Source organism: Primulina tabacum, chromosome 15 (assembly GCF_025594145.1).
Source record: "Primulina tabacum isolate GXHZ01 chromosome 15, ASM2559414v2, whole genome shotgun sequence".
NCBI classification, from domain to species: domain Eukaryota; kingdom Viridiplantae; phylum Streptophyta; class Magnoliopsida; order Lamiales; family Gesneriaceae; genus Primulina; species Primulina tabacum.
In genome coordinates this window covers 37,930,168-37,957,839 of record NC_134564.1, presented here as the reverse complement: position 1 = coordinate 37,957,839, position 27,672 = coordinate 37,930,168, and the positions used below count along the sequence as shown (strand labels likewise).

At 35.0% G+C, this 27,672-nt stretch overlaps 2 protein-coding genes and 1 pseudogene across 2 annotated transcripts; 2 read left to right on the top strand and 1 right to left on the bottom strand.

Annotated features, from left to right (window-relative positions):
• Positions 1–4,190: 4,190 nt before the first annotated feature.
• On the bottom strand, positions 4,191–5,334 carry LOC142527721 (transcription factor bHLH52-like). Its single transcript, XM_075632624.1, has 2 exons — positions 4,546–5,334; positions 4,191–4,458 (listed from the first exon to the last, which is right to left on the bottom strand). The coding sequence occupies exons 1-2, from the start codon at positions 5,212–5,214 to the stop codon at positions 4,342–4,344; spliced, it is 786 nt and encodes a 261-aa protein (XP_075488739.1). The 5' UTR covers positions 5,215–5,334; the 3' UTR covers positions 4,191–4,341.
• A 1,796-nt stretch (positions 5,335–7,130) lies between these two features.
• LOC142527515 (tetrahydroberberine oxidase-like) lies at positions 7,131–8,902 on the top strand. The gene has a single exon (XM_075632343.1). The coding sequence runs from the start codon at positions 7,153–7,155 to the stop codon at positions 8,743–8,745; it is 1,593 nt and encodes a 530-aa protein (XP_075488458.1). The 5' UTR covers positions 7,131–7,152; the 3' UTR covers positions 8,746–8,902.
• A 10,415-nt stretch (positions 8,903–19,317) lies between these two features.
• LOC142527285 (tetrahydroberberine oxidase-like) lies at positions 19,318–21,035 on the top strand (annotated as a pseudogene).
• Positions 21,036–27,672: the final 6,637 nt, after the last annotated feature.

The following is a 27,672-nucleotide window of genomic DNA, read 5'->3' as shown; positions in this document are numbered from 1 at the left end:
CGCGCTTGTAGATAGCTAGGCATGCAGCCCTCATTTCATGTTGTGGTAAACGGTACTGCATTAGCTCTATTGATCCATCGATCGAGTCTTATAAAAGCGTATAATATTCATGCATGCATTAATTGATTATGTATATACTTTATTAATCTTTTTTTAAAAGATAAACCAATTAATTAAAACAAAGATAATAACTCATCGGTTACAATTTCAGAAAACCAAAGAAGAAAATCACTACGATACCATTCTATGTTTGTCAGTGTCGAAAAAACTTTTTGAGCCAATTGGTGTACAGCTTCATTAGCCGTTCTCATGATTAAGATAAAATTCTCATAGCTCTAAATGTTGAGTTTTGACAACAGAAACAGTTAAGAGAAGGCTATATAAAGTTGGAAAAATATGTGTGTGATGTGTGAATATGTGAAAAGTTATAGAACAGAAACAAATTCCAAAACAAGTTTTATTCCTTCAAATGCAAGAGTTATACAAGTGATCCTTCAGCTTATTCCCTGATCCTTTCCCCTTAAATTATTTTTGAAGTTTCTGAATGAACCCCACATACAAACCACAAATTACAAGACTTAATAGAACAAGGAATGAGGAAAACCAACTAGAAGATAAATAACTTCCTAGCCACTTACCCATTAACCCACTACGTCAAACAACTAACATTTGAATGGTTCAACTCTTGAATATTTGGAATCAATCCACAAATTTCCCCCATCATTCTTAAATTCAAGAATCTTCGATCCTTGTCCTTTGCAGACAATCCTCGAACTTTGCAGTGGATATAACCTCAGTGAACATATCTGTCGGAATGTCTTCAGTCCCAATCTTTGATATGCCCACTTTCCCTCTTCAATGTTCTTCTTGATGAAGTATAGTTTCACATCCACATGCTTAGTCCTCTCATAAATCACTTGATTTCTTGCCAAGTGAATAGCACTTTGACTATCACAATAGATTTCCCACTTGTAATGTTCAATCTCGAGCTTCCTTAAGAATCTCTTGATCGCTAAGTCTTCATTTACTGCTTCGATCAATGATATAAACTCAGCTTCAGTTGTGGAAAGTGCCACCACTGCTTGCAAGCTTGATCTCTAGCTTATTGCACTCCCCAAACAAGGTGAATATATAATTAGAGAGTGATTTCCTGCTGTCTTTGCACCTAGACAAATTTAGTGATTTCCTGTTGTCTTTGCACCCAGACAAATTTGAATCGTTGCATCCTCTGATTATTCCATTTGCTTTCCCATCTCCCGAGTCCAGTCCCCTATTTTTTGAGTCAAATCCTCCAAATCTCATGCTATAATTCATTGTTTCCTTCAAGTATCTTAATCAATTATCTTTATGCCCACTTCACAGCCTTCTAACGAATCTTCCCAGGTTTTGAGATAAATATGCTGATCACGCTAATTACATATGCCAAGTCAGGTCTTGTGCAAACCATGGCATACATAATAGATCCCACAACACTCGTACATGATATTTTATTCATATGATCCTCCACCTCATCTGTTTTTGGTGATCGATCATTGGATAGCTTGAAATGAGATTTCATGTGTAACTGAACTCCCTTAGCCTAAAAAATGCTGAGTATCTTTTTCTATATAATCTCTGTATGCCCATCTCAAATTCTTGCTTTAATCCAGCCTAGTATTTTTACAGCTTCACTAATGCCCATCTCAAATTCTTGCTTTACTTTATCCTGGATTCCAATCAAGATATCATCTATCTATATCAACAAGTAGATGAGATTCTGATTGTGTTCATTCTTAAAATACACATAGAGATCTGAATTGCACCTCTTGAATTTTTGAATTTCCATGAATACATTGAACTTTTTATTCCATTTCCTCGAGATTGCCTAAACCGTACACTAATTTCTTCAGCAAACATAATTTTTCTTCCTGATCATTACTCACATATCCTTCAGGCTGCTCCATGAAGATTTTCTCATCCAAATCTCCATAGAGGAATGCAGTTCTAAAGTGAAGTTGATGCAATTCCAAGTTCTGTTATGCCATCTGTTATGCCACCAATGCCAGGAGGATTCTAACTGATCCGTTCTTTACAACTGCTGAGTAAACTTCACCGAAAACCACTAATTCTTGTTGAAGGTATCCTCTTGCAACCAATTCTCATGGTTCAGGCCTCTCCTCAAGTCAACCCGTCTATCCTCTCCACTTGGAGGATCATACGTTGATGTTACTCTTCTTCACTGCGTTGGGAGCACACACTTTATGTGAAATACTTGGAGTCCCATTTGTCTCGATCTCATCACGGATTTACTGGGAGTCCTCATATCATTCGTTTAAGTATCCTAGGATTCACCGACATGACTCGATCTCGACCATGACTCTAATACTATTTATTGGACAATAAAAGTCACATATTTTCAAAATGATATGATATTGTCCAGTTTGGATCTATGCTTTCATAAATTTGTTTTTGAGATTTTCCCAAGATACCTTGTACCTATGAAGATACCTTCCAACTAATAAGTTTGTGATCTTTTTCTATATATTTCCAATATAGGATTTTGATTGAATTTCCAACAATATATATTGTTAAGGTTGGAAATTTTAAACTTTCAGTTTTAAATTCATAAAATGACTTAAATCTTCTTTAAAGTTATATAAAATTTCTTCTATGGATTTTTTTTTTTTTTTGCATTCTTCACTCATCAATCAACGAACACTTATGCAAGGAAAATCATTATAGTTAAAGTACTATGTTTAGCATCTAACTTAGCATGCAACTATTATTCGTCTATTAAGACAACAGAACTAACTTAAAAAAAAAAAAAAAGAATTGGCACCTGTAAGTTTCTATTATGTGAGTTTTGTGGGCCTATATTCCCAACTTGCTAATCCCATTAGATTCCACACAGGGAAAAAAAAAACTGTGTTTCTTTTCTTTCTCAATAATCGAACAAGGTAGCTAGACTATAATTTTTTCAATTCTTTGTGTTTTTCACTAAATCAATTTAGTTCTTTAGTATTTTATTTTATTTTTAAAAAACCCCAAAAGGGAGGATTGTCTAAGTCCATGTATACAACTCCAAGGTTATTTATCCAACCGATATGAGACAAATAGGGAAGATGATGGGTTTGTAAAAGCCCACGCACGGTTCTCGCAACAATTCTAATAAATTATTAGCAACTGAGTTATTCTCTACTTCTTGCCTGAAATCAAAGTGATTGACAATCAAGCCAAGGCTGTTCGAAAACTATGAACCACTTTATTTCATGGTTCGACTAAATCAGTCTTGGTTGCAAGAAACTTTTTCGTCTACATCATATATCTTTCGGAGTTATGACTGACTTTGTCCTCCTGATTGTAATTCTCGTTATTAATGTATAATTTTTTACAACCGATATTATTTGATGTATTGCAGAATATATATAAAATAAATTACAACAAAATAAAAAAGATGAAGAAAAATTCTTTACTAAACGAAATTGAACATTAAAATGTCGTGACGTTTGAAGCGTTCAATCTGTTTCCCCATTTGGTTATTGGATTGGACTAGGTCTCCCGAGATACCCGCAACAACTTACTTTATAGTACTATGAGTAGGCCATGGCGTCTTATATTTCGAAAATCAAATTTTAAATCAATCCATAAATTAAATTTATTATTATTTTTTATTTTATTTTTTTTGGCAAGCTTAGTTTGAGATTGGGGTTTGAAAGAATATATGGATAGAGATTGAAACTACGGCCCAACATGCATTGCTGGGTCAATTTGGATGAGGATTATTGAAACTTGATAAAACGTGATAATCTTTTTTTCTGTTTATTTTTTAAACTATATTTGACGATTTTTTTTCCCAAGAGAGGTTGGCCGGGTGGGTACAAGTCAATTTGAAAATTCATATTTACTTTTTTGGTGAGAAATTATTAATTTTTTGTACAAAAAATCTTAGGTTAAGAGCAAAGAATTTAATTCATATATTGATTAAGTACTATTTATATGGCCTATAATTTAAAACCGTCCGAAACGACGGGAATAATAAATGCACCATATTATATATAAATATATAAACCAAGAATTAATGACGCATGCGGGGTTAAATGATCGTGTTTAATTTAAACCAATATTGGAAGAAGTCTAGCTAGCTATTCCAATAAGTTGAAAAGACCTGAATATATATTATATACTAGGATAGGAAAAAGAAAAGAGTTGAGAATCTACAAGCAAATTAAATAATTAAACTAAGAGAATAAGGCATTATCTAAACGTAACATTTGTATCAATATTCATTCATTCTTCCATCAAGTACTTGTCTACTTCAATTCCTTGAGAAGCTGAGGGTTTGATTGCTTCTTTTTCTCATCATTAATGCTCCGCGTTTGGACAAGTTAATTTCTGAGGAACCAAGCATTTCTCTGTAGAATATAGCTTCTCCTGGATCAGTGCAGATTCAAGAAGAGCATGCAAATATTCTCCACTTTCCTGCAATTGAAGTCATTCCAATTCTATTCATAATGTCTGTCTATATGTAATATAATAATTTAAATAAACAAACATGATACTAATTACCTCGTCATCATTTGATTCCGTGAATTGAAGAATTCCAACTTGAGCCTGCAAAAACTTGATGTATTTGTAAGCAGCGTGAAACATTTCAGCAGTGTTCATCTTGTGGCCACCAGGAATAAGCTTCCCCAGCTCCTGAGTCTTATCGCTAATTTTCCTCCTCCTCTGCCTCGCGGCAATGCTCTGCGCCGATAAGCTCTTTGTGGTGCTACTCTCACACCTGATCCCACCGCTATAAACTGGCGGGCCAGTCGGAAAATCTGGCAATGGGGGCGTTACAACTTCCTGGGAATTATAATCTTCAAGTCTATAAATCGCACACGAGTATATTTCTTCATAATCAATATATGCGGCCTTTTGGCGCTTGGGGCAATGCATTAATGGATCGAATTCTTGAAAGGGTACTGCTTGAGCTTGCGTGATGGATGCACAGTTGCTGAGATTAAGATCATCGGATATTGGAATTAGCAAGTGTGGGAATAGAGAATTGTAGTTTTCTGATGAATAAAACAAGGTATTCGGGTCGACAGTACTATTGAAGGAGTTGTCTGGCAAAGCAAGACTGTGTGAGAAATCTTGGAGCTCCCAACACAGCTGCTCATTTGTTTGTGTATGAGCATCTGAACTGAACTGTTGACATGCATCCCAATTAGAGTAGTAGCTCAAAGCCATGTAGACGATATAAAATATCCTACAACAAATTTAAGCAGGTTAAGTTGAATGCAGTGAACAAAAACGTTGAACGAAAACATGCAACTATTTTCTTGGGAGGAGTAGAAATGGAAAGGACAGTAAGAGAAGATGCTTTGAGACAGTATATAATTAATTATACCTTAGATTCTGCTTATGAATAGACTAGAATATCAGTAGACCTATGAAAACTAACAGAAAGAGATTGAACGGACGTGGGAATGGAGGTTACTGGATTAAGGGAGATTGATAGTGTAAAACGGGTAACTACCTCCTTAATTTTAGGACATTAACACGTTAGGTTTAGGTTTTGCATCTTGAAAACGTTAGCATGGCGGCTAATTAACTTAACCTTCAAGTTGTTCTTTGATTGTTTCTTTTCTTTTGCGGTCATTTTCTCCAAGAAATTTACGTTTAATTATATTGTAATTAAAAACGAAAGAAATTGAGTATGTCAAACTCTTCTAAAGCGTATCAAATATTACTTCAAATCGAAATAATCAACACGGTGAATGGTGGGAAAGTGACTACTGATCAGAAGGGAAAAATGAATTTTTTAGTCCATTAATTTGTCAATTTTGGATCGACTCATTAATTTTTTTAAGTTTGATTTTGGTGCATTAGTTTTTAATTTTCGTCCATATCAACAATCTGACCAAAATAGCCGAAATATATTTTCTTTATTTTCGGATTGCATTTTCAAGTATGATTAAATTATCAGTTGATTTACACAACTCATAATTTATATAATTAGCGTTAATCAAGTCATGGATCTCACATAACCAAAACTCAAAATTGAATAAGTTAATGGATCAAAAAAACTATTTTTCCTAAATAAAACCAAGAGGTCGTTCTGAATTTTTTTAAAAAAAAAACTCAAAAAATTCGGTTAACTCGAAATTGCAGTTCGAATAAATCAAAATCGGACATACATCCCTTTCTAATTTAAACAAAAAAAATTTGATCCCAGACACTAACCGAATTAAAGGAAGCTTGATGCAATATCCGCTGGTAAGAAACACACACACAATGGTAATAAATCGATCGTACATGCAATTTTTTTCAAAATAAGACAAATTAAATTGTTCGTAGTCATCTCTAATTAAATTGGAAAACGGAAAAAAAGCATTGTTTGGCGAAAAATTTCTTCCATCCATACCTTTGCAGAAAAATTCAAATAAAGTGACACTTTGATTTATCATTTAATGCTTCATCAAATCACAAATACATCATTAAATTACGAGTAGTTCTATTGTGAGACGGGTCAACTCTACCGATATTCACAATAAAAAATAATACTCTTAGCACAAAAAATAATATTTTTTCATGGATGATCCAAATAAGAGATCCGTCTCACAAATATGATCTATGAGACCGTCTCACACAAGTTTTTATCTTAAATTACCTAATACTTTAAGAAGTATCAGAAGCACGATAAGTACTATAATGAATACAAAAATTACATTTAATATATTCTGTTAAATAAATTTATATTTCTTAAAAAACCAATTCGAATTTCAAATTTCTAGAATGTTACTTTTTGGAAGCCCCTCATAATTTATATAATTAGTGTTAATATTAAAATAACATTCTAGAAATTTCAGAAATTTAGATAATGGAAACATTGATGGGTTAATTTAATCAAATCTTAATTTCTTCAGAAGTAAAGTTTAAAACCACTTGTCTTGCTAGCATTTGTCAAAATTTCCCACCTAATTAAAATACTTGATTATATTAATTAATCCATATCATAAGCAATTTATTGAGAAATTCAAATTAAGTTTCTAAATGTTGAAATCTGAACAATATTTAATAGAGAAAACATTACGTAATAAAATAAAACACAGGCTCCGCAAGCAAAATTAAATCTATAAATAGAAAACGGACCCGTTATTATATTCTATCCATTTTAAACAAGAAATGGGGTTAATGCATACTTTCCTCTTTTTCCTTTTAACAAACCTTTTAAGCTCTGGAGCTTCTTCATCAATTAGTCCAAACAAAAACAAGTTTCTTGAATGCCTTACCCTTAAATTTCAATCCCTGAACTCGACATCCGACGTGATTTACACTCCCAAAAATTCGTCATATTCTTCCCTTTTGCAATCACGAAACGAGCGAACCGCATCGACCAGCAGGCTGAGGCCTGTGGCCATTATCACCCCATGGGCCGAATCCGAAATCCAGGCAGCAATTCAATGCTCCAAGAAACATGGATTTCAGCTCAGGGTCCGAAGTGGTGGCCATGATTATGAAGGGCTATCGTACGTTTCCGAGATTCCCTTTTTCATCGTCGACATGAGAAACCTGCGATCAGTATCAATAGATACTGAAGAAAATACTGCCTGGATTCAAGTAGGCGCTACTCTCGGGGAATTATACTACACCATTGCTGCAAAAAATAGGACTCTAGCTTTTACAGCAGGAGTTTGTCCGACTGTAGGAGTGGGAGGACACTTCAGTGGCGGAGGATACGGCATGATGTCCCGTAGACATGGAATTGCTGTGGATCACATCATCGACGCCATATTGATCAATGTTGATGGAGAAATTTTGGACCGTAAATCCATGGGAGAGGACCTGTTTTGGGCCATCAGAGGAGGCGGGGGAACTAGTTTCGGGATTGTTTTCTCTTTCAAAGTCAATCTAATCGTTGTTCCTGAAACAGTTACTGTTTTCAACGTTTCTAGGACCCTGGAACAGAATGCGACGCAACTGGTGCTCAAATGGCAACAAATTGCTGACAAGATTGATGAAAATCTTTTACTGAGACTCTTTTTGGGAAGCATCAGGTCCCCAGTAGATGGAGAAAGGACAATACAGGCCTCTTTCACGTCTCTATACCTCGGTGAAGTTAAAGATCTCCTGCCGATAATGCATGACAATTTTCCTGAGTTGGGTTTGGTGAAACAAGATTGTACTGAAATGAGCTGGATAGAATCCACGGTTTATTTTGCAGGTTTTCAAAATCAGTCGCTCGATGTTTTGCTCGACAGAAGCCAACAAGGCAGGGTATATTTCAAAGGAAAATCGGACTATGTTCAACAGCAAATTCCAGAAAAAGGCCTGACAGGGTTATGGGAATTCCTTAACAAAGAAGACGTAAACCAGGCAGGACTTCAGTTCAGCCCGTACGGGGGTCGACTAAACGATGTCTCTGAATCTGAAACCCCCTTCCCTCATCGATCAGGTATCATATTCATGATCCATTATTCAGTAGCTTGGGTTGAAGATGGAAATTCAGCGTTACAGAAGCACGTGGCTTGGATACGAAGACTCTACCGTTACATGGCTCCTTACGTTTCAAAACATCCGAGACAGGCATATTTCAATTACAGGGATCTTGATATCGGGGTGAACAATCAAGGGAACACAAGCTACGCACAGGCGAATGTCTGGGGATCCAAATACTTCAAGAACAACTTTAAGAGACTGGTGCAAGTGAAAACTCAGGTGGATCCATCTAATTTTTTCAGAAACGAGCAAAGCGTTCCTCCTCTTACCACATGGTAAAAAGAAGCAATATATATATAGGAGTAAAGGATTGTGTTGTTGCTGAATAACATTGTATACAGGATTGTGTATAACGCATATAAATAAAATAAATAAAAAGGAACGTATGTGTATTATAATTCTTAATAAAATAAATAAATAAAAAGTTGAAATAAAATATCAAGTATTAGATTGTGTAGAACGAAGAACCGTCATGAAAATATTCTTTATTTACAAACTAGGCTTTATTATGTTCTATGGACATTAATTATATAGTAGGCCTGGGTGAATTGTTTGGTACATACATGATATGTACTACGTACAAATTAAACGTTAGGTTTAACATATATGCATGGGAAAATAGTCAATTTATTCATTTAAGTTCTCATGTTTTTTGTTTGATATTCCAACTTATAACAATTCTGTTTAGTCTCGTAATTTTTTTCCCGGTTAATTTTTAGTTATATTTTGACGGAGTACAGACATGACAACAAAAAATGCTTATGTGGAACAGAAAATTAGTTACAAGTTCCATCGAAAATTGATGATGCATGTGTCCGGTACTATGTCAGCATTCCGATGAAACAGGACTAAAGACTAACAAAAACTAAAGTTAAAGGACTAAAAAACAATTTTGACAATTTAATTAGAGGATTAAATTAATATTTTACCTGTGTGCTTGAGTATAAAAAATGGTAATGGATATCGTCAAATTGGAAAAATAGTTTGGATCGGGTCAGATTTTAGTTTTTTGGGTGCGGTAAGCTGGTAGGTCCCAAGGTTATTGATGAATTGAAGCATGTTATTATCTATAACATTTCTCGTCGGATGCATAGATTGTTTACCATGTTCTATAAATTTTAAAAGATTTATTTGCTAGTTTTATGCCTGCAAGTTTCTGGGTGAGTAGTTTTGTGAAGACCCAATCCAAACTAAGATCAAGACCAGCTTAAGCTCAAGAAATACACCTCGTTTTTTAAATTTGAAAGGACATTTGTACACATGTTATTAATCAAAATGTAACAGCCAATTGAAGGCTGATTAAGACCTTAAAATTGTGTTATGGCCATTAAAAATGGTTGAAATGATGACCCTTTGGCTACCCATCCAATCCTATATACTGCCGAAGTTTGATGAAGAAACCACACAAATCATAAAGAATCCTCTCAAAATCATGCAGCATTCCTACAGCATATTCTGCCAGATTTTCAAAGCATTCGGCTGCATCATTCTACCCATTTTTAGCAACCATTTGCAAGCAAAGTTCTGTCCAAATCTGATCTCCACTTTTCAAAATATACTATTATATGTTTTGAATATCCTATCCAAATTTTAGCCAACTACAAAGGTGTAAATTTTATATATAGCTTTCACAAGAATATTGCTGAAGTTCTAGACGAGAATAGTAGACCTAGTATTTCTCGTCCATAAACTAATCCAAACAAAAACCAAAACAATCTAGACCTTTCACAATTTATCACTTACTTTTGAACTTCTTGTCTGAACTTAAGTTTGATCCAACAGTTTAATTAGTAGCAAAGGTCTCTGCAAATTTACTGAATTTCTGGTGACGAAATTCTAGCTCGTCCTCAGAATTTTGGAGAATAAATCAGTAAATAGGCTTATTACTATTTTAAAAAATGATATATGTAGGTATTTTAAAATTCGATCTGCATGATATTTTGTTTTCATTTGATATGCTATCTTCAAATGTGTTTGTTGTTTGATATTATATGATGAGGAATCATGTTTGAAATTTTGAGATGCACTGAAATGATTTGAGTTAGAAATGACAAATGAAATTCCGATATTTGATTTGATATGGCCTTGATGTAGTGAGATATAATAACCATTTATTTAGTCTCGTCTTTTAGAGGAGTAACATATATGGACTGATCAATAAACCATGAAAAATGAGATGATTTTCAGTGCTATATTTGTATATTTTTTTTGTATTAGATTTAGCATGCTTATAATCGAAATTATGATTATGTGAACGTATATGTATCATTGGTATTTTTTGTGCATGATCGACCTCCACTTGTCGAGTATTTCTCCAAACATTCATCCCTTACTCTCCCTCCCCAGATAAAAATGAAGATCATTTAGATGAGAAAGAGCAAGTCATGTTTTGGTGCTGGTGATGAAGGATCAGTTCAATGTCTAACCTACTAAAATTATGTTATGCTAATAATTTGCTTTTGGATTTTTGTATTTTCATTGTAAAGACTATGATTTATATAACGAAATAAAGTAGATTATGGCAAGATTTGTACTACAAGGCTTATTTTTTACGATTGTGTGATTGTAAAACAACGACATTATCGTTCGTATCGGTCTCGGTGCGTGACATTTAAGTGGTATCAGATATCATCGAGTTTATAATCCGGCTGTGGGAATTGCTATCCTACCAGCAATTACCTAATTCTTGCAACTCGTACATCTATGCGAATAAGGATCCCCTGATTTTCCATATTTGGAAATTAAAGAATTCATTTAATCTTCATACTATGATCCATAGGTTGATTAATACTAATTTTTATATTATTTAGTGATTCTCATACTTAGATTGTTCTAAGTCTCTCCATTTTTCTGATTTCAAGAAATGTCTTCCTCCGTCCTTCTTACTCGTGCCCAAGCATCCTTGCGTATGAGTGAACTTACCCTTAGCGATTATGAGATTGAGATTGCAAAACTTCAAGGAGAATTTTATTAGGAATGACAAGAGCATGAAGAACAAATTATATCCAAAGACTTAACTTATAAGAAGCTGAAGAAAAAAAAGCTTAAACTAGAGAAGGAGATAGATGAAGTTTATAATGATAGCTTATGCACTGAAGGAAGCCTTACTATGGCTAACAAGGATGTTGAGCGATATGTTTCCTACCACCTAGATGTCGAAAACTAGCATGAAATAACAAACAATAAGCTTGAGGCTTCCCAAGCTATGATTCATGAGTTGGATGGCCTGCGCACCCAAATGCCAGAGAAGACTCAAGCACTCTATACTCAAATCCAGCATGTTGGTGGAACCAACGCCACCAACAAGATGAGGCAACCATCCAAGGACTGCAAAATTTTGTGTAAGCCTTGACTACTCAAAACAACTATTTGCACAACCATATTAATTATCTTCTGGATGTGTTGTCCAACTAAGTAAAGAATATCCTGGGGAAGAACTTGAAGAAGAGCCCATGGAAAATGAAGCAGTAGGAGATAGAGAAGTCTTAGACGACTAGATTCTAGCAGCATAATTTTGTAATAAGGTTTATAATAGATTTGCCTTCTTTTGCATTTTCTTTCCTTTTTGCAGTTCCTAGAACTTTGATTTATATGGCTTTCCCTTTTCGTTTAAACCAATAAAAAAGTTTATTTGGATTATTTGTTGGTTGATTTTGTTGATTTACGTTTGGACCATTATGGATTCATGACCATTATTGTCTTCTCTATATGTACTTGCAAACAAATATCGTGGAAACTTGTACATTTATAGGACATGGACGGAAGACATGTTTGAAACAACCACAACCCATCCTACGAAAATCAAAACAACAATCAAATCAACATAAAAAATGGTCAGAATCTACCTCCGCTACCACCACCAGGACTAGGCCTAAATCAAGCTGACTTGATGGTCATAGCAACCATTGTAGCTACCACAATCCAAGGGTTGTGAAACCCAAAAGCCAAAGGCAATCCGCCACCACCTCCAGGACCTTAAACACATGGGGTCAAGTATCACAACGAGTCTCTCATTAAGAATCGATCCCAAAAATTCAAAAGAGACTGGGTCCCTGAGGTTGCCTAAAACTGGCTCAAAAATATCGAGACTGAACTTTGAATACTTGAGATCCCCAACAATTTTAAGGTGGATGAGATGACACCATTTTTAGAGAAAAATGCAGCCAAATGGTGGAAAAAAAATCTCACCAGCTATGATAGTAGCCAAACCAATCACATGGCAACAATTTCGAGAGGTGTTCTTGAAACAGTACTACCCAACTAAAGTGAGGTTATAGAAGTTGATTGAGTTCAAAATTTTCACTCAAAATTCGAATATCTCTGTGGTGGAGTACACTTCAAAGTTCAACTCCTTTGGAACATATGCTCCGACTATCATGGATGATGAAACCATACAGATACATCGGTTCAAGCATGGTCTGATCAGCCGTATCCAGTCAGCCTTAGAAGTGTACCAATCCACGATATTTGTTGATCTGATGGAAGCAACAATAAGAGCCGAGATAGACATCAAACACTGAGAGTACAAGAATAATAATAAGTGACCTCTTACTAGGAAATCTTCTCAATGAAAACAACCATTCAAAAGACAAAATCAGTCATGTTGATCCTTCAAAAACGTTTCGTCCAGCTCAACCTACCAAGAGGCCAAGATGTGTCCTATCTGGAATAGCCGTCATCCTGGGGAATGTCATAGGAAATTTGGTGAGTGCTTCAATTGTGGGAAGTTGGGACATCGAATTATTGATTGTCCCGAGCCTAGGAAACTGACAAGGTCAAATACCGATGCTATACTCAACAAGCTGAAGGAGAATAATCCCAACACTCGTGTGTTTGAGATATCTCAGGAAGAGGCAGATGACGCGAACGATGTCGTGACAGGTACCATTCTAATCAACGAATTTTAGATTATGTATTGTTTATTTTGGTGTCACTCATTCGTTTATATCTAAGAGGTTTACTAAGAATTTAGGGCTTAATTAAACCTGAAATACTTGTTCAAACTTTTAGAGTAGCAACATCCACTAGTAAAACAATTGAAGCACATAAGGTGCACCAGAACTGCAAAGTTTGTATCAGCAAATACGCAGTCCAAGTTGATTTGATTCAACTCAACATGGTGGAGTTCGACGTCATTCTAGGAATGAATTGGTTAGCAAAGAATAATGCACTAGTAGATTTCTGCATAGACAACGTCAAACGACAAGCTCCAAACCAAGAGGAACTTGTTTACCATGGCAAAGTCAAGGAACATAAATCACATGTATTTGCTTCCCATATTTGGAAAAATACGAAAAATAGAGAAAAAAATTACCTAGATTTGATAAAGGAGTTAAAGGAAGAAACAACACTTGCATCAAAGGATATTTCGGTAGTGCAAGAGTTTCGGATGTCTTTCCTAAAGATCTCACTAGAAAAATTACCGACTATGAAGTGGAGTTCAAGATTAGTTTGGTGCACGATGTTGCACCTATCACAAAAGCACTATACTGAATGGCTCCAGTAGAAAGAATTAAAGGGATAACTCCAAGAACTGTTGGATAAAAAGCAAATTCGACTAAGCACATCTCTGTGGAGAGCTCTTGTCCTATTTATAAATAAAAAGGAAGGAATCATGAGATTGTCTATTGATTACAAGGAACTGAATAAGATCACAATCAAGAACAAGTAATCATTTCTAAGGATGGATGATATGTTCGATCAAATAAAAAGAGGTACGGTCTTTTCCAAGCTCGATCTTAGGACATGCTATCACCAGTTAAAGGTCAAGGTAGGCGACATCCCGAAGACGGCCTTTAAAACAAAGTATAGACTCTACGAGTTCATGGTGATGTCATTTGGAATGACAAATCCCCCAGCGGCATTCATGGATATCATGAATTGAGTATTCAAGCCATTCATTGGCAAATTTGTGGTAGTATGTATTGATGTATATTCACCAAGTGAAAAAGAACATATAGAACATCTTCGCCTCAATATTCAATCCTTAAAAGATAAAGAACTTTACGTCGAATTCAAGAAATGTGAGTTCTAGATAAAAAAAACGTCACATTCTTGGGTCATATAATTTCGGAAGCAGGCATAGCAGTAAACCCTAAGAAAGTAGAGGCAATCTCAAATTGTCCTAGACCATAGATTGTGATAAAAATTCGAAGCTTTTTGGGACTAATTGATTACTATCGAAAATTCGTTGAAGAATTTTCTTTGATAGCTATACCTCTCACCCACCATGCTCACATAAAAGAACTATAAATTCAACCGGAATGAAGAGTGTGAGAAAAATTTTTACACCCTGAATAAAAAACTTGCATCTACATCGGTGTTGGTACTACCTACAAAAGACAAGGATTCATCATTTACAGCTATGCTTAAAGGAGTTTTAGGATGTATATTCATGAAATATGGGAGATTAATTGCCTATGCTTCAAGGCAACTCAAACCATATGAGCAAACATATCCAACCCATGACCTCGAGCCACGGCAGTAATTCCACTAAGAATTTGGAAACATTATCTCTATGACGCTAAGTGTGAGATATTCATCGATCATCGAAGTCTTAAATATTTGTTCACACAAAAAGAGTTAAACATGATGTAAACACAATGGATTGAACTCTTAAAAGACTACAACTTGATAACAAATTTCATCCAGGCAAAGCAAATAAGGTGGCAGATGCTTTGAGTCAAAAAAAAATGAAAGTAAAGTGATCCTAACTTCAATTTTAGCACAACCATGCATTCGAGAAATAGTCAACTTAAGTCAGGATCAAGATCTCACTTTAACAAAGATAAAGAAACAATCCAGATAAGGGAAGTCAAAAGATCTTCAGACATACGACAAAGGAGTCGTATGGATGAAGAGACGGTTATGTGAGCCAGACACAGATAATCTGCAACAAGAAATAATGTATGAAGCACATAATTCAAAATTTTTGGTCCACTCTGATATTAAAAAGATGAACAGAGACTCAAAGGAAAATTTATTGTGGAACGGAATGAAGAAAGATGTGGGAGAATTCATCTAAAGATGTCAAGTATGTCAACAAGTTAAATCTAAACATCAACGACCAGGAGAACTTCTTCAAAATCTGGAAATCCCATAATGAAAATGAGATCATATTTTCGTGGATTTTGTATTGGATTTGCTAAAATCAAGAAAGTCATGGTAGTACATGGTCAATCATAGATATACTTACAAAATATGCACATTCTTTACCCTTCCGCATAAATTATAATCTGAAAAAAATTGTCACCTTGTACATGAATAATATGGTGAGATTGCATGAAGTTCCTGTAATCATTTTATCATTTTGAGATCCGAGATTTTCGTCTCATTTTTTGACAATCTTTCAGCAAGCTATGGAGACTAAGGAACTCTCAGTATGACCTACCACCCATAGACTGGTGGCCAAAACAATAGAACAATCCAAACTCTATAAGACATTCTACGAACTTGTGCGCTGGATTTCAGAGGCAATTAGCTAGAGTGAACATCTATCATTAATTGAGTTTTTTTTTTTTTAAAAAAAAAGCTACTATAACTACATTAATATAGCTCTGTACGAAGCTTTGTAAGGATGAAAATACCGACCACCACTATATTGGGATGAAGTAGGGGAAAATGTCATCACTGGACCCGAGCTGATCTAAAAATAGTGGATAAACTTACTATGATCAAGAAGAGTCTAAAGACTGCAAATATCAACAGAAAACCTGGCTGACCGGTGGAATTTGAAGTGGACGAGAAAGCATACGTGAAAGTTTCACCCATAAAGTGTGATCTGATCCAATAAGGCCGAGAAACTGAATCCTAGATATGTCATACCTTTTGAAATTCTGAAGAAAGTGGGAACTCTTGCTTATAGATTAGCACTTCCACCTTATATGTCAAGAATTCACAATGTCTTCCACATTTCACAACTGGTAAGATATATTCCATATGTGAGTCATATTCTTGAAGCGAAACCACTCGTTATAGAAGGAAAATTGAATGAATAATTAAAATGCGACGAAGTTCCTATTAGAATTTTGAACACCAAGGACCAAGTACTTAGACGATAAACCATCCCATATATCAAATTAAAATGGTTTAATAACAAAAAAAGTTAAACTACCTGGGAGTTAGAAGATAAAATGTGAGAACAATGTCCTTAACTTTTCAAATATCAAATAAACCCAAGTTTTTAGGACGAAACTTCAATAAAGAGGGAAGGATGTGAAAGATCTAACCAAAGCCAAGATCAAGACCAATTTAAGCTCAAGAAATACACCCCATTTTTTAAATTTGAAAGGACATTTGTACACATGGTATAAATTAGTCTGTAACACCCAATTGAAGGATGATTAAGGCCTTAAAAAAACCACACAAATCAGCAAAAATTCTCTCAAAATCGTGCAGCATTCCTTCAGCATATTCTGTCAGATTTTCAAAGCTTTCAACAACATCATTCTGCACATTTTTAAACAACCATATGCAAGCAAAGTTTTGTCCAAATATGATTTCATTGTTCATAATATATTATGTATTTTTTTTACTATCATATCCAAACTTTAATCAAATCTAATAGTATACTTTTGTATATGGTCTTCAAAATAAAACTGCTAAATTTTTAGACTAGAATGCTAGAACTATTATTTCTCGTCCCACTACAACAAAAACGCAATACGACAACAGATGAAATCCGTTATCGTAGCCTTTTTAAAAATATTGTAACTGAGGGTGTTGTTGAAAGTGTGTTCAACGACAACGGTTTTGAACTGTTGTCATAGCTATCATTTGCGACAGATTATTGAATTTGCAACGGATATTACCGTAGCGACGGACATTATGACAAACCGTCGCTAATAGAAGTCGCTAAAAGTAGCAACGATTTTTCTAAATTAAAACAGTTTAATAAAATGTCACTAAAAGTAGCGACGGTTAGGCAAAAACCGTTGTCGTAGGTGCATTGTTGTATGCCAAAATTCTTGTAATGTCCATAAACTAGTCCAAACAAAAAAAAACCAATATTTACCGTTCACAATTTAGTTCACTTACTTGTGAAAGAGCTGTCTAAATTTATGCTCGATTCAATGGTTCAATTAGTCGCAAATGTCTCTGCAAATCAAAGTGGATGAATTCTGATTACGAAATTTCAGCTTGTTCCTCGAAATTTTGGAGCATAAATCTGTAAGTGGGCTTATTACTGTTTTTTAAAAATGATATATGTAATTACTTGAAAATTCGATTTACATGATATATTTGTTTCTATTTGATATGTTATCTTTGAATCCGTTTATTGTTCGATATTAGATATGATATTCGGAAGTATGTTTGAAATATTTGAAATGCACTGAATTGAGCTAGAAATGACAAAAGAAATTCTGATGTTTGATTTGAGATGATATGAACATGATGCGGTGGGATATAATAATTGTTTATTTGGCATCGTCCCTTAGAAGAGTAACATATAGAAAACTGGTGAGTAAACCATGAAAAATGAAATGATTTTCAGTGTTGTGTGTATTTTTGTTCGTATTAGATTCAACATGCTTATAATTGAAATTATAATTATGTATATATACCTATATGTATCCTTGATATTTGTTGTGAACGATCGGCCCCCGCTTAGCGAGTGTTTTCCCAAACATTCATCCCTTGTTCTCCCTCCCCAGATAAAAATGAAGATCAATTAGATGAGGATGAGTAAGCCATGTTTTGAGACTAGTGATGAAGGATCAGGCCGAGATCTAATCTATTTAAATTATGTTATGTTAAGTTATAATTCGCTTCCGCATTTTCGTATTTTGTAAAGACAATGATTTATTTTATGAAATAGACTAGTTTTTGGTAAGATTTGTATTACGAAGCTTGTTGTTTACGATTGTGTGATTATTAAACAACGTCGGTGTCGTGTGACAAACGTGATTTCCTTTGCATATGTTGCTCCTTTGCATATGTTGCATATACTTACATATTCAGTGTTAGTAATATTAGAGCTTATTTGATTTTTTAAACCTTGGTAAATATATATTTATATACACGGTTGAGATTTTTAGAATTTAAATATATTATTTAATATAGTATAAATAATATAATAGTGTTTTGGTTCAATTGTTTGGTTGAATCGTTCCAACAGATTAAACTGTTCTTTTAAGATAGAAAGATTCGATCACGAGTTCGATTATGAAAACTTTACTCACAACCGTTAAAATATTTTATTTTATAAATTTATCTTCAATAGTTTCGAATGTTACACTCCAAAAGTTTTAAAGAAAGTTTTACTTTTTTGTCCCCTTTCGAAATTTAAATTTTTTTTTATGATCGAGCATAATTTTTTGTAACCTTATATTTGACTTATGCGGTTATGCCTGTGGTCGGTCAAAATTATTTAATATATTAAAATATTGGTAAAAAAAACATGCGTAAGGTAGTCAAAAATGGCGGGTGAGTATGCCATGCCAGTCATTGGTCAAGTAAAGATCACTGTAATAATAACGAATGAAAGAAATCAAACCCATATCGAAACGTAACCTATGACATCATATATCGTATATGCCAATGGCTGTGAGTCAAATTTGGCTGGTAAACAAGTCGCCCATCAATAATTTAATCACAACACACTCAAACATCAATAATAATTAAGCTTTTCTGTTCAAGGTTTTAATATTTAATTTTATTTTTTTGAGAATTTTAATATTTTTTTCTGAATTGATATTAATATGACTGTCGTATCCGTACTTCTTGCGAAAGATCAAAATTCTAAAAAATAGGAAAACCTGTGGATTTAAACTGAAATTAAATAATACAGAGAACCAAAATCACGAAAAAACAAACACAAAAAAAAAATTCCTTTATAAATATACAAATGATGGCATGCATCTCATTTCATAGACATTAATGATCTATCAATGAAGACTGCTCCGACCATGATCTCTTCACTTACTAATTTTACTCTTCTTGTTATCCTTACTATCTCATGGGCAGCTTCCGCCTATGGGCATGAATATTTTCTGGAATGTCTCCAAAATGAATTCAAAAACTTTACCTTAGTCTCCAACACTGTTCACACCCCGACCAAGTCCTCCTACAAATCCGTCCTCGAATCTTCAATCCAGAACTTAAGATTCAAGTCGGAATCTACTAAAAAACCGCTGGTGATCGTGACCCCAGAATATGAAACCCAAATCCCACCGGTCATCCACTGTGCCAAAGAAAATGACTTGCAGATTAGAATTAGAAGTGGTGGCCATGACTTGGAGGGACTTTCTTCTGTCTCACAGGTCCCTTTTATGATTCTTGATATGATCAACCTCAGTGAAGTTGCGATTGATGCCTGAGCAGAAAACCGCTTGGGTTCAGTCTGGAGCAACTCTAGGCTCTTTGTATTATAGAATTGCAGAGAAAAGCCAAACTCTAGGATTTCCTGGAGGCCTTTGCCCCTCTGTTGGCGTTGGCGGGCACTTAAGTGGAGGAGGGTATGGTACCATGCTGAGAAAATATGGTCTTGCTGCCGATAATGTCATTGATGCAAGAATAGCTGTCGTTAATGGCAGGATTCTTGATAGAGAATCCATGGGTGAAGATCTATTCTGGGCTATCAGAGGTAGCGGAGGTTCCAGCTTCGGCGTGATTCTTGCATGGAAGATAAAATTGGTGGACGTTCCTGAAAGAGTCACTGTTTTCACAATTGATAGAACTTCGGAACAAAATGCAACCCAACTAGTTCAAAAGTTGCAATATGTCGCCCACAAAATAGATGAAAATATATTCTTCAGAACTGTCATAAGAAAGATCCCCAGTGGCACCATTCAGGCGTCTTTTCATTCGCTTTTCCTTGGCGGGATCGATGAGCTACTGCCAATTATGCAAGAAAGTTTCCCTGAGTTGGGTTTAGTGCGTGAAGATTGCACTGAAATGAGTTGGATTGAATCTGTCCTTCACTTTGCCATGTTTCCTGCAGACCAACCACTTGAAGTGTTGCTGAGCAGAATCCAACCATTTGTGCCCCACTTCAAAGTAAAAACAGATTACGTGCAGGAATCCATCTCGGAACATGATCTTGAAGGGATTTGGAGATTGCTAGACGAAATTGAAACGGGAGAGATCGACATAATCCCGTACGGAGGAAGAATGGATGCGATCTCAGAATCATCCATTCCCTTTCCTCACAGAGCTGGAAATCTTTACCAGATCGAGTATATTGTGTTTTGGTTAACAGAAGAGGGAAATAATGCGGAGAAGTGTGTGAATTGGGTCAGAAAGCTTCACAGCTACATGACTCCTTACGTTTCAATTTCCCCGAGAGCTGCGTACATCAACTATAGGGATCTTGATCTTGGAGTTAATAATAAGAGTAAAGCTGGGCTCACAAGTTATGAAGAGGCAAGAATCTGGGGAGCCAAGTATTTCAAGAACAATTTCGAGAGATTGGTGGAAGTGAAGTCGAGGTTCGATCCAAAGAATTTCTTCAGAGATGAGCAAAGCATTCCTCCGTTAACTAACATGTGTGATGCATGATGCATATAAGCCAAACATTATGAGTATTTTTAAATAAACAGTAACGTAGGCCAGGCCACTTTTGCCTCCAATTGTCATCTATATTATTAATTCAATTACAAGTAAGATTATTGGTCAAAATAATTAAAAAAAAAATTAGTATATTTAAATAGGAACTTACAAAAAAATATATTAATTCATTTGAAATCCTTCAAACTGACCATTTCTCTTGGTCATTTTGCAGTCACAAATAAAATATTATACCAGTTGATACCAATTTTTGTTACAATCACAGCCATTTACTAGAACTTCTTCTAGGTGATATTTTCGTATGCTCCTGTTTGGCTAAAATTGCTTTGGCCACGATGTTGGCAAGGAATCGAAATTCCATCTTGATATCATGTTTCTCTGCCAAGATATAGATAGGGATACCGACTAGAGATAACCCAGTGCTCCAAATATCGACATTTCCGTCTGGAACATTTGAAACTTTTGCCAAAGCGGTTGTCGGCTGTTCCAGAGCATCGCCGAAAAACTGTTGGGAGAAGATGTAGTTCCATTTTTTTGGAGAAACGATAACGATTTTAGCGAACAGTTGTTAATTAACGACGATTTTAGAGAATATTTAACGACGGTTTTTGTTAAACTGTCGCTAATAGTGACGCTTTTTGCTTAACCATTGCTAATAGGGACGATTTAATATTTAGCGATGATTTTACCAAAAACCGTCACAAATTGTCTATAAATATTCGCGTTCTCGGTCTCCTCCACAGTTGACATGCACAATACTTGATAAATTGTGACATCCAACTATTAGAAGATCGGTGGGTTGTGACTCAAGAGATAACCAAATGTGAATGGTTGGTTGAAAGTGCCCTTCGGTTATAATTACAATGCAATTTGACTAGAGTTAATTAATTACAGTAGAAAACGAGTAAAAATTTTCTTTACAATGAGCCCAAAATGTGTCAACTATAATTACAATACTAAAAATAGTATATAATAAAGTTTCGTCTATACATATCACACTATAAAATAAGCTCACACATGACTGACATCAACTGCATAAAAACAACTCATATCATCGAAAAATGTCCCGATAAATAGATACATATATATACTGGGATAGACCACTCAACTTCAACTCAGATGTCTCTTTCCAGAAGTACTTTCTCCGGTCTCCTGATAACATGGAGTACATGCCATTGTCTATACACAAAGACGACAACAGCCCCCCTTGGGGGTGAGCAAAAGCTCCAATGAAACAACCATAATATATACAACATATATCTACACATTGATATATGATATGCAATGCATGCATGTCGTGGAGATATCAGGTCAAATGCACATCCACTGAGCAAGTATCGGAACCAATCAAATCGCTATCAAATCAATGCTTGAGCTGGCACACCGGCCTCAGTCAAGTATAAGGAATGATCCATATGATAGCGTCGGCAAAGCGTCATCAGATCCCAAAACTCAACCAATCAATCAGAGGGGCCACAAATGGCTATGTTTTATAGGCCACATAATGACAAACATAGTATCATGCTCAAAACCCCAGAATCAAAATCCAATGATATCAAGGTATCTAAGGATCATAGCTCAACGTGCATATCATGTATCGATGTATGTATAAAATGATGTGTGTTAACAAAATATTTATTTTATACATCGATCTACCAATCATGAATGTCGTGTATGTCACATCAACTCAACAAATAAGGCATATAGACACATATTTTCAGTCAAATCAGTCAAGCATATATCGTATGACACAGATACCTGTCGTATGTTACTTGGTCGCAACATACATCAATTCTTTGTTTCCAACTCAATGTAGCTTTAGGATTTCAATACAGAAAATATGTCTACATAATAAAAATATTTATCTCAATCAATTAACCCTTTCAAATGCAATACTAATAGCATACTTGAATGTATCAATTCGTTCTATGCTATTTAGTTTAACCTTTTCATTATTAGGATAATTATATCGCATTATAAATCATAATAACTCGTTATTATGTAATTATTATCATACATCCATTGATATACAATCAAAATTCAAGTTTTAAAATCGTTTTGAAACTTTGAAAATTCATATAAAATTGAAATCATAACATAATTTAATTCCGACTTTGAAAGTTAGTTTCTCGTCGGTTATTCTATCGCGTATATTGATTTCAAATTCAAATACATGCTTCTCCAGCAATTCAATAAATAAAAGTGCTGACACCAAAAGAAATTGACCTCAAAAGAACGATCTCAATACGAGGATTCCGAATATATACTTTATTTCAAGTTTCGACAATGTTTGGAGGTAGATTCGGACGATAGAACTTGGTTTCTCGTTTTTCTCTCGAAGCTTCAAGAGAAATGGAGAGGAAATTCATAGGCGGTGCGCGCAGGGGCACGAGAACTGGCGTAGCCGCATGCCTAGTTCTGTCTGGAATGTTTTTTACATAGCTTCGCGCGCGGGTGAGCGAGATCTTGTGCGGATGCGCGTATTCTGTCCGAAACGCTATTTCAAGATTCGAATTAGAAAAGGTGGTCAACATGAAAATTGTAGATTTATGTGCTTTCATTTGCCACCAACCTCACTCAATTTGGATATTGGACAAGAGAGTTATGCTCATTCTCCCAAAATATGTCAGTGCATGAACTTCAATGCAAACGATACATTTCGAGATAATTTTGCCCCTATTTCCAATGGATTTGGACAAAACTCAAAACATGAAAGTTTTAGTACTATGTATTATATTTCTAATGAAATTGGTTTCATTTCATTTGAAATAATACGCAGATAATTGTGTTGAATACGGTAACATGTGTCACTTCTCTATTGCGGTTCAGCACACCATTCAAACACAAATCAATTTCTACTACAATCTTTCATTATCACAACATATTTTCTCACTTTCTTTGTTAATTATATACTTCATACACTTAATAATATGACAAATTCATGAATTATCGAGAATCAAAATATGATTTACAATAATACGATGTGAGGTACTTATATATATGTATATATACAGATAGAATAAACCGGCAAGGAATCTGATCAATTCATTCAAGAGAATCCAAGCAGTTGATATAGAAGATAACTCTCGTGTTGAAATCTCCAAGAAGATACATGCCACACACATATAATTTCAAGAGTGTTTTTTGATCTTGTCAGAAGATAGAAACACGAGAGTGAAATTCAACGATTGTATCTTTCACTTGAAAACTCATCGATCAAGCAATATATTTTCCCCTGTGGATGTAGGTCAATTACGGCTAGACCACATAAATTCATGTTTTCGTTGCTTAAATTTCTTGATTCTTCCTCCATGTGCGATCAATCTATGTAAGTTGTGTTATTGTTCTTGAAGAAATCTTTTATCAAGTCAATCAAATAGTGAGAAATTACAACTACAATTGGTATCAGAGCCAGGTTCAACAAAATTATTCGGTTGTGTTCAAATGGCTACAAAGATCTAAGTAGAGAGATTTGATTGCACATGTGATTTTGGGATATAGAGAGGGATAATGCACGCGATTATGGTGCAAAAAAAGGTTGCTAAGGCCTTGGTATGAATTAAGTGCCTTCCAGAATCACTCACAGATTAAGAGAAATTTGAGAATATAGAAATGGCCTTTAGCACTCTTACCTTCCACTAAGACGATAAAGTTTTGCGAGAAGTCTCATCTGAATCCACTGTTGCAGGGCTATGGAAGAGACTTGAGACCCTGTACATGATCAAGACTCCAAGATAGAATTTATCTAAAGTGTAGGTTCTTTGCCAGCAAAATGCATGATTCTAAGTTCATAAGAGACAATCTAGATGAGTACAACAGAATACTCGATCTAGAAAATATTGGGGTTAAGCTAGATGAGGAAGACAAGACTATCATACTGTTATATTCGCTTTTGAAATCATATCCAACCTTTGTCGATACATTGAAATATGCAAGAGGTTCATTATTTTTAAGTGATGTTCAAAAGGCTCGGAAATCTAGATAAACATATTTCCTGAATGAAAATGGAATTCATAATAGTGGTACTGAAAGCTTGAATATACGAGGGATAGCTGAAATAAAAAAATGACAAGAAATCCTCAAGGAATAGGTGGAGGAGCATATCAAGGCAGAAGTCACCAAAGGGGGAGGTTTTCATTGTCACAACCCCACGCACTACCAAAGAGATTGTCCAGAAAGAAAGAAATCATTTAATAACTCAAAGGATCAAGGAGAAATAGATGCGGCAGAAGATGGTTATGATAGTGCAGAGGTGTTGTGCATAACCGACCTAAAGGATGATCAAAGTGGGTTTTAGACAGTGTTTTCATTTCATATGACACCAAATAGATTTTGGTTTGAAACCTTTCAGGAAGTGGATGGTGGACAAGTAATATTAAGAAATAATAAAAACTGTCGTGTGCGTGGAATTGGACTTGTTAGGCTAATGATGCATGATATTACATAAAATACCCTCAAGAACACTAGATATGTTCATGAGCTTAAAAGAAATTTAATCACCTTGGGTGAGGTTGATCAATTTGATATTCATTCAAAGTTCAAAATGGAAACTTGAGTGTAATCAAGGGATCTATAGTTGTAATGAAGGGTGGTAAGCAGTTATGGGTTGTATCTTCTTAGAGGTAAGGTCCTTGTAGGGGAAACAGATAATGCAGAGCAAGAAATAACATAGTCCAAGATATGACGGCAAAGAATGAGACATATCAATGAAATATGAATGCAAGAGCTGAACAAATAAGGACTAGTTCAAGGCAATCATCCCATTATCTTGGACTTTTGCGAAGATTGCATTAGAGGAAAAGCTACCAAAGTAAAATTTACATATGCTAAACATGAAACCAAGGCGCATCTTGATTATGTTCACTCTGACTCATGGGGGACATCTAAAGTGACCTCAAATGGATGAGCTAATTATTTCATGTGCACAATAGATGAATAATCAAGAACGGTGTGGTGTTATACTCTGAATATAAGAATCAAGCTCTGAATATTTTCAAGGAATGACACACTCTACAAGAGAATCAAACTAAACAGAAAGTTAAATATTTGAGAATAGATAACAGTTTAGAATCATGTTCCGATGAGTTGGGGAAGGGAATTGCAAGATATCTAACAGTTCTAAGAACACCTCAACAAAATGATCTAGCGGAAAGGATTGCTCGAACGATCCTTGAATGTGTGAGATGTATGTTATCACACTTTGGACTACCAAATTCATACTGCCCAGGCATGTCGTTTAATAAATCGAAGCCCATCAATCCCAACATGTCTGCTCAATCCAATAGAAAAGTAGTATGGAAAACCATCGTCTCTAAAACACTTAAAGAGTATTCAAATGCATTGCCTATGCACATGTAAAGCTTGGAAAATTTAATCCTGGAGCTAGAATGTGCATTTTTTTAGGTCCTCGAAGGAATGAAAGGTCATAAGCTAAGATGTCTTGAGCCAGGGATGGAAAGAACAGCGATAAGTGGAGATGTAGCATTTGTTGAAAATGAATTTCCCATGAAGATGAGTAAAACACTGTCACAAAAAGAAGATATTAATGATACTAGTGATACATTAATTGAGGTATAATTGCAACCAATCTCATCAACAAGGGAGATAATAAAAATTGATGCGGGTATTGACATTCATATAGAACCAGATAACAAATCACAATCTCAAGACTATCAACTTACTAGAGATAGGCCTCGAAAGGATATTAGACCACCAAATAGATTTGGCTATGCAGACATGGTGTCATATGTACTAACAGTAGCCTCATCAATAAATGAAGATGAACCAATCTTTGTACAACAAGATTTAAATTCTCATGAGAGGTTAAGGTTGCAGCAAGCTATGAGGGAAGAACTTGACTCTTTGAATAAGAATCATACATGGGATCTTGTTCCAAGACCAGCAAATACCAGAATAATTTGCTCCAAAGTTTGTATTTAAGAGGAAATGTGGGTTTCTAGGAGTAGATGAGGCAAGATTCGAACTTCGTCTGGTTGCAAAGGTACTCACAAACCGAATGAATAGACTTTCATGAAATATTTTCTCCGATTGCAAAATATAGGTCGATACATACCATGATATCTATTGTGGCTAAAGATAACCTTGAATTAGAACAGTTAGTCGTTAAAACTGCATTCTTTCATGGCGAACACAAAGAATTGATTTACATGAGCCAACCAGAAAAATTTGAAGTCAAATCAAATGTGCCATTGGTATGCAGATTAACTAAATTTTTGTACTGGCTTAAACAAGCCCCTAGGCAATGGTATAAGAAATTTGATGATTTATGGTAACACTTGGGTTTATGAAGTGTGAATATGATTGGTGCGTGTAACCAAATACAATGGAAGCATGTGTAAAGATGTATCTACTCCTCTACGTGCATGACATGCTACTAGCACGTAGTGACAAGCAAGAAATAAGTTCTCTCAAAAATCAGCTTTCTACGGCTTTCCTTGGGGCAGCAAAGAGGATTTTAGGTAGGGATGTAAACGAATCAAATCGTTCGTGAGCTATTCGAAGCTCGATTCCATAAAAGCTCGTTTAATGAGGCTCGTTAAGATAAACAAACCAAACTCGAGCTTTACAGTATTCGGCTCGTTAGCTCGTGAACATGTTCGTTAGTAAGTTAATGAGTAATATTTTAGATGAAAAAATATAAGTTTTGATATTTGATTTATTGATTTTACATATTATTTA